The sequence below is a fragment of the Ranitomeya imitator genome, chromosome 4 (assembly GCF_032444005.1).
Source record: "Ranitomeya imitator isolate aRanImi1 chromosome 4, aRanImi1.pri, whole genome shotgun sequence".
NCBI lineage: Eukaryota > Metazoa > Chordata > Amphibia > Anura > Dendrobatidae > Ranitomeya > Ranitomeya imitator.
This window is the reverse complement of record NC_091285.1, coordinates 450,124,756-450,143,108: the sequence shown is the minus strand read 5'-3', so window position 1 is coordinate 450,143,108 and position 18,353 is coordinate 450,124,756. Positions and strand designations below refer to the sequence as shown.

The window sequence follows — 18,353 nt, the reverse complement described above, 5'->3', positions numbered from 1 at the left end:
TAATTTGCCTTAAATGAAAAAAAACACAAAAAGAATTGTTCTAAAGCCAAATTGGATATAACACCAAACATAAAAAAGGGGGTGGACAAAAGTATTGGCACTGTTCGAAAAATCATGTGATGCTTCTCTAATTTGTGTAATTAGCAGCACCTGTAACTTACCTGTGGCACCTAACAGGAGTTGGCAATAACTAAATCACACTTGCAGCCAGTTGACGTGGATTAAAGTTGACTCAACCTCTGTCCTGTGTCCTTGGGGGACCACATTGAGCATGGAGAAAAGAAAGAAGACCAAAGAACTGTCTGAGGACTTGAGAAACCAAATTGTGAGGAAGCATGAGCAATCTCAAGGCTACAAGTCCATCTCAAAAACCTTAATGTTCCTGTGTCTACCGTGCGCAGTGTCATCAAGAAGTTTAAAGCCCATGGCACTGTGGCTAACCTCCCTAGATGTGGACGGAAAGGAAAAATTGACAAGAGATTTAAACGCAAGATTGTGCGGATGTTGGATAAAGAACCTCGACTAACATCCAAACAAGTTCAAGCTGCCCTGCAGTCTGACGGTACAACAGTGGCAACCCGTACTATCCGTCGGCGTCTGAATGAAAAGGGACTGTATGGTAGGAGACCCAGGAAGACCCCACTTCTTACCCCGAGACATAAAAAAGCCAGGCTGGAGTTTGCCAAAACTTACCTGAAAAAGCCTAAAACGTTTTGGAAGAATGTTCTCTGGTCAGATGAGACAAAAGTAGAGCTTTTTGGGCAAAGGCATCAACATAGAGTTTACAGGAGAAAAAAAAAAGAGGCATTCAAAGAAAAGAACACGGTCCCTACAGTCAAACATGGCAGAGGTTCCCTGATGTTTTGGGGTTGTGTTGTGAGTTCTGTTTTTGGGCTCCCTCTGGTGGTTACTGATGGTACTGGGTGACTTGTCTTTCCTGGGTCTCTGGGTTCCACCTGTTCCATCAGGATATGGGAGTTTCCTATTTAACCTGGCTTTGCTGGCATTTCCTCGCCGGTTATCAATGTATCCAGTGTGTCTTGTTACCTCTGCTCCCTGCTCCTAGAACCTTCTGGTCAAGCTAAGTTTGGATTTTCCTGTTTTGCTTTATTTGGTTTTTTAGTCCAGCCTGCAGATATGTGATTCTTTGCTGCTGGTTGCTCTAGTGGGCTGAAATTGCTCCTCATGTACCATGAGTTGGCACATGAGTTCAAGTAATTTCAGGATGGTTTTTTGAAGGGTTTTTCGCTGACCGCGCAGTTCACTTTTGTATCCTCTGCTATCTAGCTTTAGCGGGCCTCATTTTGCTGAAACTGTTTTCATACTGCGTATGTGCTTTCCTCTCATTTCACCGTCATTATATGTGGGGGGCTGCTATTTCTGTGGGGTATTTCTCTGGAGGCAAGAGAGGTCTGTGTTTCTTCTAATAGGGGAAGTTAGATCTTCGGCTGGAGCGAGACGTCTAGGATCATCTTAGGCACGTTCCCCGGCTACTTTTATTTGTGTGTTAGGTTCAGGGTCGCGGTCAGCTCAGGTTCCATCGCCCTAGAGCTTGTTTGTATCTGTGCTTGTCCTTTAGTGATCCCCTGCCATTGGGATCATGACAGTATAACCGGCCCACAAAGTGTTAATTGTATTGGCTGAAGTAGGAGGATAAGTAGTCTGAGGAAGTTTTTTTTTTTTTTTTTTCTCTCTTTCCCTCAGAGTTTGCTGCCTAGCCTTATTGCAGCCTGGCTACTTCCTCCTCCTCTTAATCTTTGAATGGCTCTGATCCCAGCTGTTTATCATGGACGTCCAGAGTTTGGCTTCCAGCCTGAATAATCTTGCCGCTAAGGTTCAAAATATACAGGATTTTGTTGTACATGCTCCTATGTCTGAACCTAGAATTCCTGTCCCAGAGTTTTTTTTCTGGAGATAGATCTCGTTTTCTGAATTTTAGGAACAATTGCAAGTTGTTTCTTTCTTTGAAATCTCGCTCCTCTGGAGACCCTGCTCAGCAAGTCAAGATTATTATATCTTTCCTGCGGGGTGACCCTCAGGATTGGGCATTTGCATTGGCACCAGGGGACCCTGCGTTGCTTAACGCGGATGCGTTTTTTCTGGCATTGGGTTTGCTCTATGAGGAACCTAACCAAGAGATTCAGGCTGAAAAAGCTTTGTTGGCCCTCTCTCAGGGGCAAGATGAAGCAGAAATTTATTGTCAAAAATTTCGGAAGTGGTCGGTGCTTACTCAGTGGAATGAGTGCGCCCTGGCTGCAAAGTTCAGAGATGGCCTTTCTGAGGCCATTAAAGATGTTATGGTGGGGTTCCCTGCGCCTACTGGTCTGAATGAGTCTATGACTGGCTATTCAGATTGATCGGCGTTTACGGGAGCGCAAACCTGTGCATCATTTGGCGGTGTCGTCTGAACCGTCACCTGAGATAATGCAATGTGATAGAATTCAGTCCAGAAGTGAACGGCAAAATTATAGGCGGAAAAAAAGGTTGTGCTTTTATTGTGGTGATTCAGCTCATGTTATATCAGCATGCTCTAAACGCACAAAAAAGGTTGATAAGTCTGTTGCCATTAGTACTTTACAGTCTAAGTTCATTCTGTCTGTGACTCTGATTTGTTCATTATCATCCATTTCCGTCGATGCCTATGTGGATTCAGGCGCTGCCCTGAGTCTTATGGATTGGTCATTTGCCAATCGCTGTGGGTTTAGTCTGGAGCCTCTGGAAGTCCCTATTCCTTTGAAGGGAATTGACTCTACACCTTTGGCTATGAATAAACCTCAGTACTGGACACAAGTGACCATGCGTATGACTCCCGTTCATCAGGAGGTGATTCGCTTCCTGGTACTGTATAATTTGCATGATGTCCTAGTGCTTGGTCTGCCATGGTTACAAACTCATAATCCAGTCCTTGACTGGAAATCGATGTCTGTGTTAAGCTGGGGTTGTCAGGGGGTTCATGATGATGCACCTCCGATTTCTATCGCTTCATCTACTCCTTCTGAGATTCCTGTGTTTTTGTCTGACTATCGGGATGTTTTTGAGGAGCCTAAGCTCAGTTCGCTTCCTCCTCACAGGGATTGCGATTGTGCTATAAATTTAATTCCAGGCAGTAAATTTCCTAAAGGTCGTTTGTTCAATCTGTCAGTGCCAGAGCATACTGCTATGCGGGATTATGTTAAGGAGTCCTTGGAAAAGGGACATATCCGTCCATCTTTGTCCCCTTTGGGAGCAGGTTTTTTTTTCGTGGCCAAAAAAGATGGTTCCTTGAGGCCTTGTATAGATTATCGTCTTTTGAATAAGATTACCGTAAAATATCAGTATCCTTTGCCATTGTTGACTGATTTGTTTGCTCGCATTAAGGGGGCTAAATGGTTCACTAAGATTGATCTTCGGGGTGCGTATAATCTTATACGAATAAAGCAAGGTGATGAGTGGAAAACCGCATTTAATACGCCTGAGGGCCATTTTGAGTATTTGGTAATGCCTTTCGGACTTTCTAATGCTCCTTCAGTCTTCCAGTCCTTTATGCACGATATTTTCCGTGAATATCTGGATAAATTTATGATTGTGTATTTGGATGATATTTTGTTTTTTTCTGATGACTGGGAGTCTCATGTTCAGCAGGTCAGGAAGGTGTTTCAGGTCCTGCGGGCCAATTCCTTGTTTGTAAAAGGCTCAAAGTGTCTCTTTGGAGTCCAGAAGATTTCTTTCTTGGGGTATATTTTTTCCCCTTCTACTATTGAGATGGATCCCGTCAAGGTTCAGGCTATTTGTGACTGGACGCAGCCTACATCTCTTAAGAGTCTACAGAAGTTCTTGGGCTTTGCTAATTTCTATCGTCGTTTTATAACTAATTTTTCTAGTGTTGTTAAGCCTTTGACGGATTTGACTAAGAAGGGTGCTGATGTTGCTAATTGGTCTCCTGCGGCTGTGGAGGCCTTTCAGGAACTTAAGCGCCGGTTTTCTTCTGCTCCTGTGTTGCGTCAGCCAGATGTTTCGCTCCCTTTTCAGGTTGAGGTTGATGCTTCCGAGATTGGAGCGGGGGCGGTTTTGTCACAGAGAAGCTCCGATGGCTCAGTGATGAAGCCATGCGCGTTTTTTTCTAGAAAGTTTTCGCCGGCTGAGCGGAATTATGATGTTGGTAATCGGGAACTTTTGGCCATGAAGTGGGCATTTGAGGAGTGGCGTCATTGGCTAGAGGGTGCTAGACATCGTGTGGTGGTCTTGACTGATCACAAAAATTTGATTTACCTTGAGTCTGCCAGGCGTCTGAATCCTAGACAGGCTCGTTGGTCACTGTTTTTCTCTCGTTTCAATTTTGTGGTTTCATACCTGCCAGGTTCAAAGAATGTGAAGGCGGATGCTCTTTCTAGGAGTTTTGTGCCTGACTCCCCTGGAAATTCTGAGCCCACTGGTATCCTTAGGGATGGGGTGATTTTGTCGGCCGTCTTCCCAGACTTGCGACGTGCTTTGCAGGAGTTTCAGGCGGGTAAACCTGATCGTTGTCCGCCTGAGAGACTGTTTGTTCCGGATAATTGGACCAGTAGAGTCATCTCCGAGGTCCATTCTTCTGCGTTGGCAGGTCATCCTGGAATATTTGGTACTAGAGACTTGGTGGCCAGGTCTTTTTGGTGGCCTTCCTTGTCGAGGGATGTGCGTTCTTTTGTGCAGTCTTGTGAGGTTTGTGCTCGGGCTAAGCCTTGCTGTTCTCGGGCCAGTGGATTGTTGTCACCTTTGCCTATCCCGAAGAGGCCTTGGACGCACATTTCCATGGACTTTATTTCGGATCTCCCTGTCTCTCAAAAAATGTCCGTCATCTGGGTTGTGTGTGATCGCTTTTCTAAAATGGTTCATCTGGTACCCTTGCCTAAGTTGCCTTCCTCCTCTGAGTTGGTCCCTCTGTTTTTTCAGAATGTGGTTCGTTTGCATGGGATTCCTGAGAACATCGTTTCTGACAGGGGATCCCAGTTTGTGTCTAGATTTTGGCGGACGTTCTGTGCTAAGATGGGCATTGATTTGTCCTTTTCGTCTGCATTCCACCCTCAGACGAATGGCCAGACTGAACGAACTAATCAGACCTTGGAAACTTATTTAAGGTGTTTTGTTTCTGCTGATCAGGATGACTGGGTTACCTTTTTGCCGCTGGCTGAGTTTGCCCTTAATAATCGGGCTAGTTCTGCTACCTTGGTTTCTCCTTTCTTTTGTAATTCGGGGTTTCATCCTCGTTTTTCCTCTGGTCAGGTGGAACCTTCTGATTGTCCTGGAGTGGACATGGTGGTGGATAGGTTGCATCGGATTTGGAGTCATGTGGTGGACAATTTGAATTTGTCCCAGGAGAAGGCTCAGCAGTTTGCTAATCGCCGTCGCCGCGTGGGTCCTCGACTTCTTGTTGGGGACTTGGTGTGGTTGTCTTCTCGTTTTGTTCCTATGAAGGTCTCTTCTCCTAAGTTCAAGCCTCGGTTCATCGGTCCCTATAGGATCTTGGAAATTCTTAACCCTGTGTCGTTTCGTTTGGATCTCCCGGCATCGTTTGCTATTCATAATGTGTTCCATCGGTCGTTGTTGCGGAAGTATGAGGTACCTGTTGTTCCTTCGCTTGAGCCTCCTGCTCCAGTGCTGGTGGAGGGAGAATTGGAGTATGTTGTGGAGAAGATCTTGGATTCTCGTGTTTCCAGACGGAAACTCCAGTATTTGGTCAAGTGGAAGGGTTATGGTCAGGAGGATAATTCTTGGGTGGTTGCCTCGGATGTTCATGCTGATGATTTGGTTCGCGCTTTTCATAGGGCTCATCCTGGTCGCCCTGGTGGTTCTCGTGAGGGTTCGGTGACCCCTCCTCAAGGGGGGGGGTACTGTTGTGAGTTCTGTTTTTGGGCTCCCTCTGGTGGTTACTGATGGTACTGGGTGACTTGTCTTTCCTGGGTCTCTGGGTTCCACCTGTTCCATCAGGATATGGGAGTTTCCTATTTAACCTGGCTTTGCTGGCATTTCCTCGCCGGTTATCAATGTATCCAGTGTGTCTTGTTACCTCTGCTCCCTGCTCCTAGAACCTTCTGGTCAAGCTAAGTTTGGATTTTCCTGTTTTGGTGTTTTGCTTTATTTGGTTTTTTAGTCCAGCCTGCAGATATGTGATTCTTTGCTGCTGGTTGCTCTAGAGGGCTGAAATTGCTCCTCATGTACCATGAGTTGGCACATGAGTTCAAGTAATTTCAGGATGGTTTTTTGAAGGGTTTTTCGCTGACCGCGCAGTTCACTTTTGTATCCTCTGCTATCTAGCTTTAGCGGGCCTCATTTTGCTGAAACTGTTTTCATACTGCGTATGTGCTTTCCTCTCATTTCACCGTCATTATATGTGGGGGGCTGCTATTTCTGTGGGGTATTTCTCTGGAGGCAAGAGAGGTCTGTGTTTCTTCTAATAGGGGAAGTTAGATCTTCGGCTGGAGCGAGACGTCTAGGATCATCGTAGGCACGTTCCCCGGCTACTTTTATTTGTGTGTTAGGTTCAGGGTCGCGGTCAGCTCAGGTTCCATCGCCCTAGAGCTTGTTTGTATCTGTGCTTGTCCTTTAGTGATCCCCTGCCATTGGGATCATGACAGGGTTGCTTTGCTGCCTCTGGCACTGGACTGCTTGACCGTGTGCATGGCATAATGAAGTCTGAAGACTACCAACAAATGTTTCAGCATAATGTAGGGCCCAGAAAGCTGGGTCTCCCTCAGAGGTCATGGGTCTTCCAGCAGGACAATGACCCAAAACACACTTCAAAAAGCACTAGAAAATGGTTTGAGAGAAAGCACTGGAGACTTCTAAGGTGGCCAGCAATGAGTCCAGACCTGAATTCCATATAACACCTGTTGAGTGATCTAAAAATGGCAGTTTGGAAAAGGCACCCTTCAAATATCAGGGACCTGGAGCAGTTTGCCAAAGAAGAATGGTCTAAAATTCCAGCAGAGCATTGTAACAAACTCATTGATGGTTACCGGAAGCAGTTGGTCGCAGTTATTTTGGCTAAAGGTTGTGCAACCAAGTATTAGGCTGAGGGTGCCAATACTTTTGTCTGGCCCATTTTTGGAGTTTTGTGTGAAATGATTAATGTTTTGCTTTTTTCTTCATTCTCTTTTGTGTTTTTTCATTTAAAGGGAACCTGTCACCCCGTTTTTTGAGATTGAGCTATAAATACTGTTAAATAGGGCCTGCGCTGTGTGTTCCTATAGTGTATGTAGTGTACCCCGATTCCCCATGTATGCTGAGAAATAACTTACCAAAGTCGCCGTTTTCGCCTGTCAATCAGGCTGGTCAGGTCGGGAGGGCGTGGTGACATCGGTGGTTCTTCCTCAGCTTTACGTTGGTGGCGTAGTGGTGTAGTGGTGAAGACACAGCGCGCGATCTGCGCTGTAATCCCTTGCATCGGTGGGGGCGGCCATCTTCCTGGGGCCGCGCGTGCGCAGATCGAGTGCTCTGCTGCACGGGGCTTCAGGAAAATGGCCGCGGGATGCCGCGCGTGCGCATTAGAGATCGCGGCGGCCATTTTCCCAAAGCCGAGTTTGCATCTCGGCTTTGGGAAAATGGCCGCCGCGATCTCTAATGCGCACGCGCGGCATCCCGCGGCCATTTTCCTGAAGCCCCGTGCAGCAGAGCACTCGATCTGCGCACGCGCGGCCCCAGGAAGATGGCCGCCCCCACCGATGCAAGGGATTACAGCGCAGATCGCGCGCTGTGTCTTCACCACTACACCACTACGCCACCAACGTAAAGCTGAGGAAGAACCACCGATGTCACCACGCCCTCCCGACCTGACCAGCCTGATTGACAGGCGAAAACGGCGACTTTGGTAAGTTATTTCTCAGCATACATGGGGAATCGGGGTACACTACATACACTATAGGAACACACAGCGCAGGCCCTATTTAACAGTATTTATAGCTCAATCTCAAAAAACGGGGTGACAGGTTCCCTTTAAGACAAATTAAATGAAGATAATAATACCAAAGAATTTGTGATTGCAATAATTTTCAGGGAGAAACTGAGTATTATCTGACAGAATTGCAGGGGTGTCAATACTTTTGGCCATGACTGTATGTCCCTTTGCCTAGCTATTTACTACACACAAAAATGGTGAAAGTCACGTACAAAAGTTTTATTTTTTTGATGGAAAAATTATATGGAACAAAATTTGCAACTTATTGACAGGTTCTAAGATCCTTGTGCATGGGTAGAAGAAATTTTAATTTGATTATGTTTAACCCCTTACCGGCATCGGTGAGCCCGCACCAAAGCCGGGACATGTCAGCTGTTTTGAACAGCTGACATGTGCCCGTAATAGGCGCGGGCAGAATCGCGATCTGCCCGCACCTATTAACTAGTTAAATGCCGCTGTCAAACGCAGACAGCGGCATTTAACTACCGCTTCCGGCCGGGCGGCCGGAAATGACGTCATCGCCGACCCCCGTCACATGATCGGGGGTCGGCGATGCTTGTGAATGGTAACCATAGAGGTCCTTGAGACCTCTATGGTTACTGATCACCGGTGGCTGTGAGCGCCACCCTGTGGTCGGCACTCACAGCACACCTCCATTTCTGCTACATAGCAGCGATCAGCAGATCGCTGCTATGTAGCAGAGCCGATCGTGCTATGCCTGCTTCTAGCCTCTCATGGAGGCTATTGAAGCATGGCAAAAGTTAAGAAAAAAAGTTTAAAAAAATGTGAAAAAAATAAAAAAAACATAAGTTTAAATCACCCCCGTTTCGCCCCAATCAAAATAAATCAATAAAAAAAATATCAAATCTATGCATATTTGGTATCGCCGCGCTCAGAATCGCCCGATCTATCAATTAAAAAAAAGTATTAACCTGATCGCTAAACAGCGTAGCGGGAAAAAAATTCGAAACGCCAGAATTACGTTTTTTTGGTCGCCGTGACATTGCATTAAAATGCAATAACGGGCGATCAAAAGAACGTATCTGCACCGAAATGCTATCATTAAAAACGTCATCTCGGCACGCAAAAAATAAGCCCTCAACCGACCCCAGATGATGAAAAATGGAGACGCTACGAGTATCGGAAAATGGCGCAATTTTTTTTTTTTTTAGCAAAGTTTGGAATTTTTTTTCACCACTTAGATAAAAAATAACCTAGTCATGTTTGGTGTCTATGAACTCGTAATGACCTGGAGAATCATAATGGCAGGTCATTTTTAGCATTTAGTGAGCCTAGCAAAAAAGCCAAACCAAAAACCAATGTGGGATTGCACTTTTTTTGCAATTTCACCGCACTTGGAATTTTTTTCCCGTTTTCTAGTACACGACATGCTAAAACCAATGATGTCATTCAAAAGTACAACTCGTCCCGCAAAAAATAAGCCCTCACATGGCCAAATTGACGGAAAAATAAAAAAGTTATGGCTCTGGGAAGGAGGGGAGCGAAAAACGAACACGGAAAAACGAAAAATCCCCCGGTCATGAAGGGGTTAAATAGTGACTGGGTCAAATTTTTTTAAATCTGACCAGTGTCACTTTATGTGGTAATAACTCTGGAACACTTCAGCAAATTGCAGTAATTTTGAGACTTTCTTTTGTGGAACTTCATCATTTACGTTAATAGTAAATTTAGGTCAATATGTTTTGTGGTTATTTATAAAAAAAAAAAAATCAGAAATTTGACAAAAATGTAAAAAAAATTAGCAATTTTCAAACTTTTAATGATTATCCCTTTAATCCAGATAGTCATACCACAGAAAAACATTAATAAATAACATTTCCCTCATGTCATCTTTACATCAGCACCATTTGTAATACGTTATTTTATTTTGTTAGCATTTTAGCAGGTTTAAAAATGTAGCAGTAATTTTTATTTTTTTCTAGGAAATTTACAAAATTTATTTTGTAGGGACCTATCCATGTTTGAAGTGACTTTGGGGGTCCTATATATTGGAAAACCTCCTAAAGTGACACCATTTTAAAAACTGCTGTCAGGTAGTTTATTTACCCTTCAGACGATTTTCAGGAATTAATGCAAACTGTCATGACCGGAATGAAAAATTGTATTTTTACCACCTAAATATCGCTAACATCTAAACAGGTGACTATAGCCGTCAGACTCTAAGACAAGGTTCACATTGCGTTATGTGAACCCGTTAAACGGACTACGTTACACCGTGGCATAACGCGGTGTAACGTAGTCCGTTAACGCCGCCATTGCTTGTAATGGCGAATGCATCGCTAGCGCACGCCCACATTGGGCGTGCGCTAGCGATGTGCTGTCATTTGAGTGACGGATCACGAACGCTGCTTGCGGGCATCTGCGCTAGCGGGATCGGCAAACGCGATCCCTTTTGGGACATTGCGTTAGCGCAGTCCATAGCGCTATGCGCTAAACGGACTGCCCTAACGCAATGTGAACCTAGCCTAAGACCACTGTTTGGTTGTGATTTGCCATGGCAAACATCAGGACCACACAATCATGATCTCAGGGTGCTGATGGGGTTTAAGAGGAAGCCCCCACACTCTGTTAATTATTTATATGTTGCAGTCACTATTGACAGCAGCATCTAAGGGGTTAAACAGATATGGACGGTGCCAACACTGATCGTGGCTAATGCAGCAAGTTGTCAGCTATAGTGTAATGCCGACAGCTGCTGGATTGTCACCTGTATAGGAATGCTATTGTCTTATATCTAAGGTCAGTAAAAAGACGCATTGGCGGTCATCAAGGTGTTAAAAAAAACAGGATTTGGTAATATCTTTCTGTATTTCCATTAGTGCAACATAATAGATCGCATGTTCAGATACAGTGATGTGCACATCACAACCAATAATCAAGAGGAGGAACCTACAGTAGTAGATGAAGAAATACCCCTTATGGTAAGTGACAATTGAGATTTTTGGAGTTGTAAGAAATGTTTCTACTCAGTAAATGGTGTATTACCAAAACACGAAGATTAATGCAATAAAGTCTCATAAAATATACATCTTTACTAATACAAAAGTAAAATTAACAAAATGCAAAAACAGAGTATTCCTAAAAAATGGACCAGTACACACATAGTATAAATGGAAAATACATGGTAATAAATAGATATAAATAGAGTGGCTGCCCACTCTCCCCAGTCCCACAAGCTCGCTGCCTCGGGGTAATCCTTGACGCTGATCTCTCCTTCAAACCACATATCCAAGCCCTTTTCACTTCCTGCTGACTTCAACTCAAAAATATTTTACGAAGTCCGTTCATTCCTCAACCAAGAATCTGCAAAAACCCTAGCCCATGCCCTCATCATCTCTCGCCTTGACTACTGCAACCTCCTGCTCTGTAACCTCCCCTCTAACACTCTCGCACCCCTCCAATCTATTCTAAACTCTGCTGCCCGACTAATCCACCTGTCCCCCCGCTATTCCCCGGCCTCTCCCCTCTGTCAATCCCTTCACTGGCTCCCCATTGCCCAGAGACTCCAGTACGAAACTCTAACCATGACGTACAAAGCCATCCACAACCTGTCTCCTCCATACATCTGTGACCTCGTCTCCCGGTACTTTCCTGCATGCAACCTCCGATCCTCACAAGATCTCCTTCTCTACTCCCCTCTTATTTCTCTTGCGTATCACCCCTACTCTAGAACCCTCTACCACAACACATCAGACTCTCGCCTACCATCGAAACCTTCAAAAAGAACCTGAAGACCTAGCTCTTCCGGCAAGCCTACAACCTGCAGTAACCACCGATCGACCAAACCGCTGCATGACCAACTCTATCCTCACCTACTGTATTCTCACCCATCCCTTGTAGATTGTGAGCCTTCGCGGGCAGGGTCCTCACTCCTCCTGTATCAGTTATGACTTGTATTGTTTAAGATTATTGTACTTGTTTTTATTATGTATACCCCTCCTCACATGTAAAGTGCCATGGAATAAATGGCGCGATAACAAATAATAATAATAATAAAATAGATAAGTGCCTAAATCCCCTAGATTATCAGCTATATGCTAAGACTGTCCAAAGAGGACCTATAACTACCTATGGAGGCAGGTTATACTTACATCAAATGATGTGTCAAAAAAGGGGAGATGTGTGTGGCTTGACCCAGTGACGCCTATGAGTGTTTCACCTGCGAGAAGACAGTCATATTGTATAAAAACGCACACCCAGAATAAAGTCCTTTAATTAAAAGGTAATGTCAGTTAGGTGAAGTGAGTTAATTGGCTGTGAACTCCCAGAACCTTTCTGACAGCGCGCGAGCATTTATAGGAGTTCACAGTAAGACACTGAGTGGCGGTAGAAGATGCTGCTTAGTGTCTTTGCTGGATAGCAGGCTTTATGGCCGCATCATGCAACCATACAGCTTGTGATCTGAATGTAGCTGACCTAGACCCATTTTGGGACAAATGGATTATTATCTTCTAAGTGGACAAGTGAGGAATATTGTTGTTTATTATTTTAATTCTCTTGCAGGTGATAATGGCTTCCCTGGAATGGGCAATGCTGTAAGTATGGTTTAATTAAGATTTATTAAAGGAGTCTGTGTCATTCTTTCAATTAAAGGACTTTATTCTTAGTGTGATTTTATACAATATGACTATGGGGTTAGTAATGGGGGCATCTTATAGATGCCTCTCCATTATGAACCTCTGGGCTTGATGTCACCTGACAATACACAGGTGGCATCAACCCCCCAACTATCACCCCACTTGCCACCACATCAGGGTAAGGGGGAAGAGAGAGGCTAAGTGCCAGAATTGGCACATCTTATATATGCGCCTATTCTGGGATGGCTGAGAGCTGATGTTTTTAGCCTTGAAGGGACAAATATACATGGCCCCTTCCTAGGCTATTAATATCAGCCTGCGGCTGTCTGCCTAGCCTTTGCTGGTAATTAATTATAGGGGGACCCTGCATCATGTTTTTGGGAAGGGTCCCCAATTTCAATAGCCAGAAAAGGTTAGGTATACAGATGTGTGCTGATATTAATAGCCTGGGAAACTCTATGGGTATTACCCCCTTCCCAGGCTATAAACATCTGCCCCCAGCCATCAGCTTTCCCTCTGCTGGTTAAGAAAGTTACGCTAGAGCCCATGTCATTTTTTCGGAAAAATAATATTTTAATAATTATATATATGTACAGTAAGCTGCACATGCATTGTACTATTGTATATGTCACTGACATCTATATAGCTACAAGGGGGTACGTTGTGGCAGTCTGAACTCCTGGTAACTATGTGGATCTACTAGCCTAATATTTACTGTGAACTGTTATTTATCTTATCTCCTAAGCTTGGCTGTGATGTGCAGGGAAATATTCAGCTATAAGGCTCTCCAGCAACTTTGCTCATTACGCATTGTATTATTTCATTGAATTGGTTACACTCAGTCCTGTAGAATGTTTTGGGTCCATACGCTCATGTATTTTTGCATGCTGCTTATTATAAACATTGTGCTTTCTATCTAATTCACCTATGATGGATTATTATTGATATTATTTGCATATTCATTACTATTGTTGGACCTGCTTCACACTGCTGCCCAATGATTGCGTGTTCTTTCATTCCCTTTTTTTGTATGATATCATCCCTTTTTTAATTATGCTTTAAATATGGTTTAATAAAATTATATTTTTATATGATCTTCTTGGAGGACATTATTTATATTGTTTTTTTGACATCTATATATCTATTCTATGTGTATATACTGTATGTAATCCATCTATTCTTTCCTGTTGGGTCCCCCTGTCATTTTACTGTACACAGCTGCTGAATCACCGACTTTTCAAAGGACATCATTGTGTACAAATCGGACAGCACTCGCATGGTCCAAGTGCAGTGCGATTTTTTTTTTTCTCACACCCATTGACTTCCGATTTCCGATTACAATAAAAAAAAAACGCAGATGAACACACAGTGATAGAATAACACTGGTCCGAATGCAATCCTATTTTTAATCAGATTGCATTCGTCCGACTTTATTGCCAGTGAGAATGAGCCCTTATTGTTACATCGTTGGAATCAAGCCCCTTGACCCTAAATCATGCAGCTCGCACCTTCCATAGCAAATACCTGGTGACACGTCCCCTTTAAACAATAGGTCACTATGATAATAGCTTCCTAAATTTAAGATGGGTGATTCAGGCCTTTTTCAAGTGTGAAACAGAGTTGTTAATTAAAAAATACCACATCACACATACTGTATGCGTAACTTTGATATGAGTATTGTTTGACATAATACTTTTTAATGGGACCTACTGATCTTATTGAGCGCCTGACCAAAGTAAATATCTGTCATGATTGATGCATCACTCAATCCATGTTCTTGGTTTTCAAGGTTGAGCACAATAAGCTGCAGGACTTTACAATGGAATTGAAGTCCATCTATACTGACAGTGATCTTATGGATGATATGACCAAACCTGAGTCCCAGGAATCCAATAGTTTATCTTTTCCTGTGATTGAAGAAAATACTGCAGCTAAGTCTTTGAACCCTGAAGAAGACAGAGCCAATCCTGTGCCAACCTCGTCTAATATGGAAGAGAACAACTCAACATCACGTCATCTGCCAACCAACAACAAACCTCCCATGACACCGCCACCTGCCTTACCAACAATACAAAGTGATGCTAATATTCTTCCTGGAGTCAATGATTGCTTGGATCTGGACTTTCAGACATCCTCTGTTTCTCAAGAGATTACTCTTTCATCTGAAATCAAATTAGAGCCAATAATTCTGACATATAAAAATGATGTGCTTGCAATATGCCAGCCAAAGTCAGAAGAAGTACCAGTTGGTAGCAATGTGTCATTCACTTTGCCCAATATTACAATCCCAGACAATGAGACTGATGAGGTAAACCATGTTGTAAGTTCAGATGAAAGGTACACGAGTCCAACTTCTAAGGCAGCAGCACAGAGTCTTCAGGACAAAAAGAATGACAGTATCCATCTCATTCCCATCGAGAGGTCCAGCCCCATCATATCACTCTCGCCTGACGAAAATACAATTCCTATAAAAACAACTGAGGATCTATACAATACTACAGCTCCTGAATGTCACCAAGATGCCCCTAGAAGTATATCAGTGGCTCTACCTGAGAAGAATACTCCGGCACGGTCGGTGATGTCCCCTCAGGCCAAGGAGCTGAACACTTTATTATCTGCACAGAGCAGCAGCGTCCATTCATTGAAAACATATCCTATAACTAATATGAATATCAATATGGAGGATCAGAGTCTTTGTACCACCTCAAATTCTTTACCAGGTAAAATTATGTGTATTGTCATACATAAACAGATAATTATCAGTTTAGCTCCAAACTTTAGGACAGTATGAAAAAAAAAAAAAAAAAAAAAAAAAAAAAAAAAAAATCGGCATACAATGACAATATAAAAATGACATGACATTCCCATGGTGTCAATTTCAGTGTGGGGATCCTATTGCTGTATAGAAAATAATTTATAACAAAACCAACATATGTGTAACAGCAGGAAAACCCATGCCCCCATCTGCCTTCAATCTTAGAATAATATGCAGTACAGCCGTTATTTAGTTTAAGGTTGAAAAAGGACGTCCATGGAGTTCAATCTATAACCTAACACATTAATCCAAAGGAAGGCAAAATTCCCATAAGGCAGATACTTATTACCCCATATGAGAGGAAAAATTCCTTCATAACTCCACATATGGTAATCATACTTGTTCATGTTGCAGAAATATCAAGGAAGAGGAGCAGCAGGCTTTCCTAGGTGTTAAAGGGCTTTTGATGAGATTGTTCTATATTTCACATTGAACTTTTTCTAAAATACTTAAACTAATGAAAATCATATGATGCATGTAAGATAGTGATCCAGCACTTGGTCTGACTATGATCTATACATATAATCTATGGTGCAATTTCTGAACCAAACAAGTAGCATTTAACTTAACTGTAAAAACAACATTTTGCAACATCAAGACACTTTTTCTATAAGATTGCTAGTAATTTAAGGGGAATCTGTCACTAGTATTTAGGCCTCCAAATTCCCACCAACTTGTTATCCATGAGAGTACATGCTCCCTCTAAAGAGTCCGGTGATCTTTCTGGATTGATTGACATCCCACAAGTCCAGTACGTCATTTGAAGTCACCTCCAGTAACATCCAGTACCTGCACAGTGAATTGGGGTGTACTAACTGATTCATATGTGTGGGAGTTGGATGTTGATTACATACCAGATTGTAACTCTGGTGGGTGTGGACCTACTGCACAACGGGCCAGACTTACCCTGGAGAGGCGTGACTAAGTCCCCACCAGGTCTTCGCTAGAGCTTCTGATGGTGAGGATAGGCAGGGCGCCGGTAGACACTAGGCACCACTCCAGGGCAGTTCCTGGGACATTAGCAGCTGACCGGAGGGACAAAGATACTAGTACAGGATGGTAAGCGTGACGCATACTTAGATGGTCCGAGGTCAGTGCAAGCAGCAAGGGTTCACTATTGAAAGCCAGAGTTAAGGCCCCGTCACACTTAGCGACGCTAAAGCGATCCCGACAACGATACGACCTGTCAGGGATCGTTGCTGCGTCGCTATGTGGTCGCTGGTTTGATGTCAAACAGTGAGATCTTCCCAATGATGCAGCAGCAATGCGGCGACCTGTAGCGACCTGTATAACTATGTAGTTGGGCGTTGTGACCCTATCACATGGCAGCTATTATGACGATTCAGACCTCGATGAGGGACGTCCTGTGTGACGTTGTAGTCACACAGGCGTGCATTTGCGTTGCCTTTTCCGCGCCCATTCAGTTCCGATTGATGGTCGCTACTGCGTTCTGATTGGTGGCGGCCTTGCCTTATGAGGCGACACAATAGCCCTTCCGTCCTTTGTTCCTGACCGCGTGGTGGTTTGCAGATCGTTGTAGAGTTCTCCGGCCTGCGACTCCTCTTCGATTTATCTATTCTTCAACAGTTCTTCTGACACCTAGGATGGAAGCGCTACTATGTCGCCTTCTGTTGAAGGCATGACTGCCAATCAGAATGCAGTAGCGACCACCAATCGGAGCGGAGGGGTGCGGAAAAGGCAACGCAAATGCACGCCTATGTGTCGGTGTCTGAGTCGTCAACGAGGTCGTTGGTAAGGTGTCAAACACAGCGATGTGTGCTACCCAGCGGGACCTCAACGATCAAAAAAAGGTCCAGGCCATTCCGACACGACCAGCGATCTCACAGCAGGGGCCTATTCGCTGCTACGTGTCAAACATAGCGAGATCGCTACTGAGGTCGCTGTTGCATCACAAAACTTGTGACTCAGCAGCGATCTCGCTAGCGACCTCGCTTAGTGTGAAGGTACCTTTAGGGATGGAGATGTGAAGCAAAGTGGGTAAACAGGCCAGGTTGATAATGGGAGACAGAATACAAAACAAATTTTAAGAAACTGACCGTCACATACAAACATAAACTAGGTCTGAACAGGTGCTTACCTAGAGTCACCAACTCATATACAATCAAACAAATAAAGAAAGTCCAGGAAATGAGAATCGCCTTAACGTGGCCAATTTATGCGCTAAGCATTCTCAATTTTTCATATTTCTAATACAGTAATGCAATTCAATTTTCATATTTGCATGCTATGTTGCTACAGAGTGCTGCTTTATTTGTTTGATAGAATACAAAGACACACCTGAACCAGGTATTAGCAGGCTAGGAACTAAAGTTCAGGCAACTAATGAAGGGTGGAGTCGCCTGATATGTCACCTGTTAGCAGGTGATAGGCTCTGGAAGCAAATCTCTGCAGGACAAAGTGGATACAAATTCTTGCAAAGTTCAGCCGTGCCCCCACTATGACTCAAAATCAGCACAATACAACTCAGAGTGATGGTCAGGTACTGGGTAGAGCAGAGCGAAACACGGCGTGAGTAGGACAGCGCTTAGAAACCGTGCAAATGTCTGGCGTAACAGACTTGTTGCTTGTCAATGAAGGCATGGGGAAGAATAACCAGCCTGATTTTTTAGAGAAGTAACTCCATCTCACATGGCTACTCAAATGACTACTTATAGGTATTTTGAATATTGTGCACCATATTTTATTAATCACTGCTGGTGTTATGTTATTATTCTTTGGCACTAACACCATTGTCAATTTTGCTATTGTCCAAGAAAACAGATTAATGGCGGTTTAAGGCCCGGCAACCCTCTGACAGGTTTCCTTCAAAGTAGATCTTATGTTTTTTTATTAACGGGAATCTGTCAGCAGGTGTTTGCAATTTAGGCCACGTTCACACGTTCAGTATTTGGCATTTTACATCAGTATTTGTAAGCCAAAACCAGGAGTGGAACAATCTGAGGAAAAGTATAGCAGAAACAAGTCACCACTTTTGTATTATTCACCCACTCCTGATGTTAGCTTACAAAAT

General features: G+C 43.7%; 1 protein-coding gene across 1 annotated transcript in view; it reads left to right on the top strand.

The window, feature by feature from the left end:
- Positions 1-18,353, top strand: part of LOC138674544 (uncharacterized) — a 64,849-nt gene that overhangs the window by 20,752 nt on the left and 25,744 nt on the right. The window contains exons 4-5 of the mRNA XM_069762366.1: positions 10,750-10,851; positions 14,297-15,227. Coding sequence (XP_069618467.1) covers positions 10,750-10,851; positions 14,297-15,227 — 1,033 coding nt within the window. The remainder of the gene's footprint in view (positions 1-10,749; positions 10,852-14,296; positions 15,228-18,353) is intronic.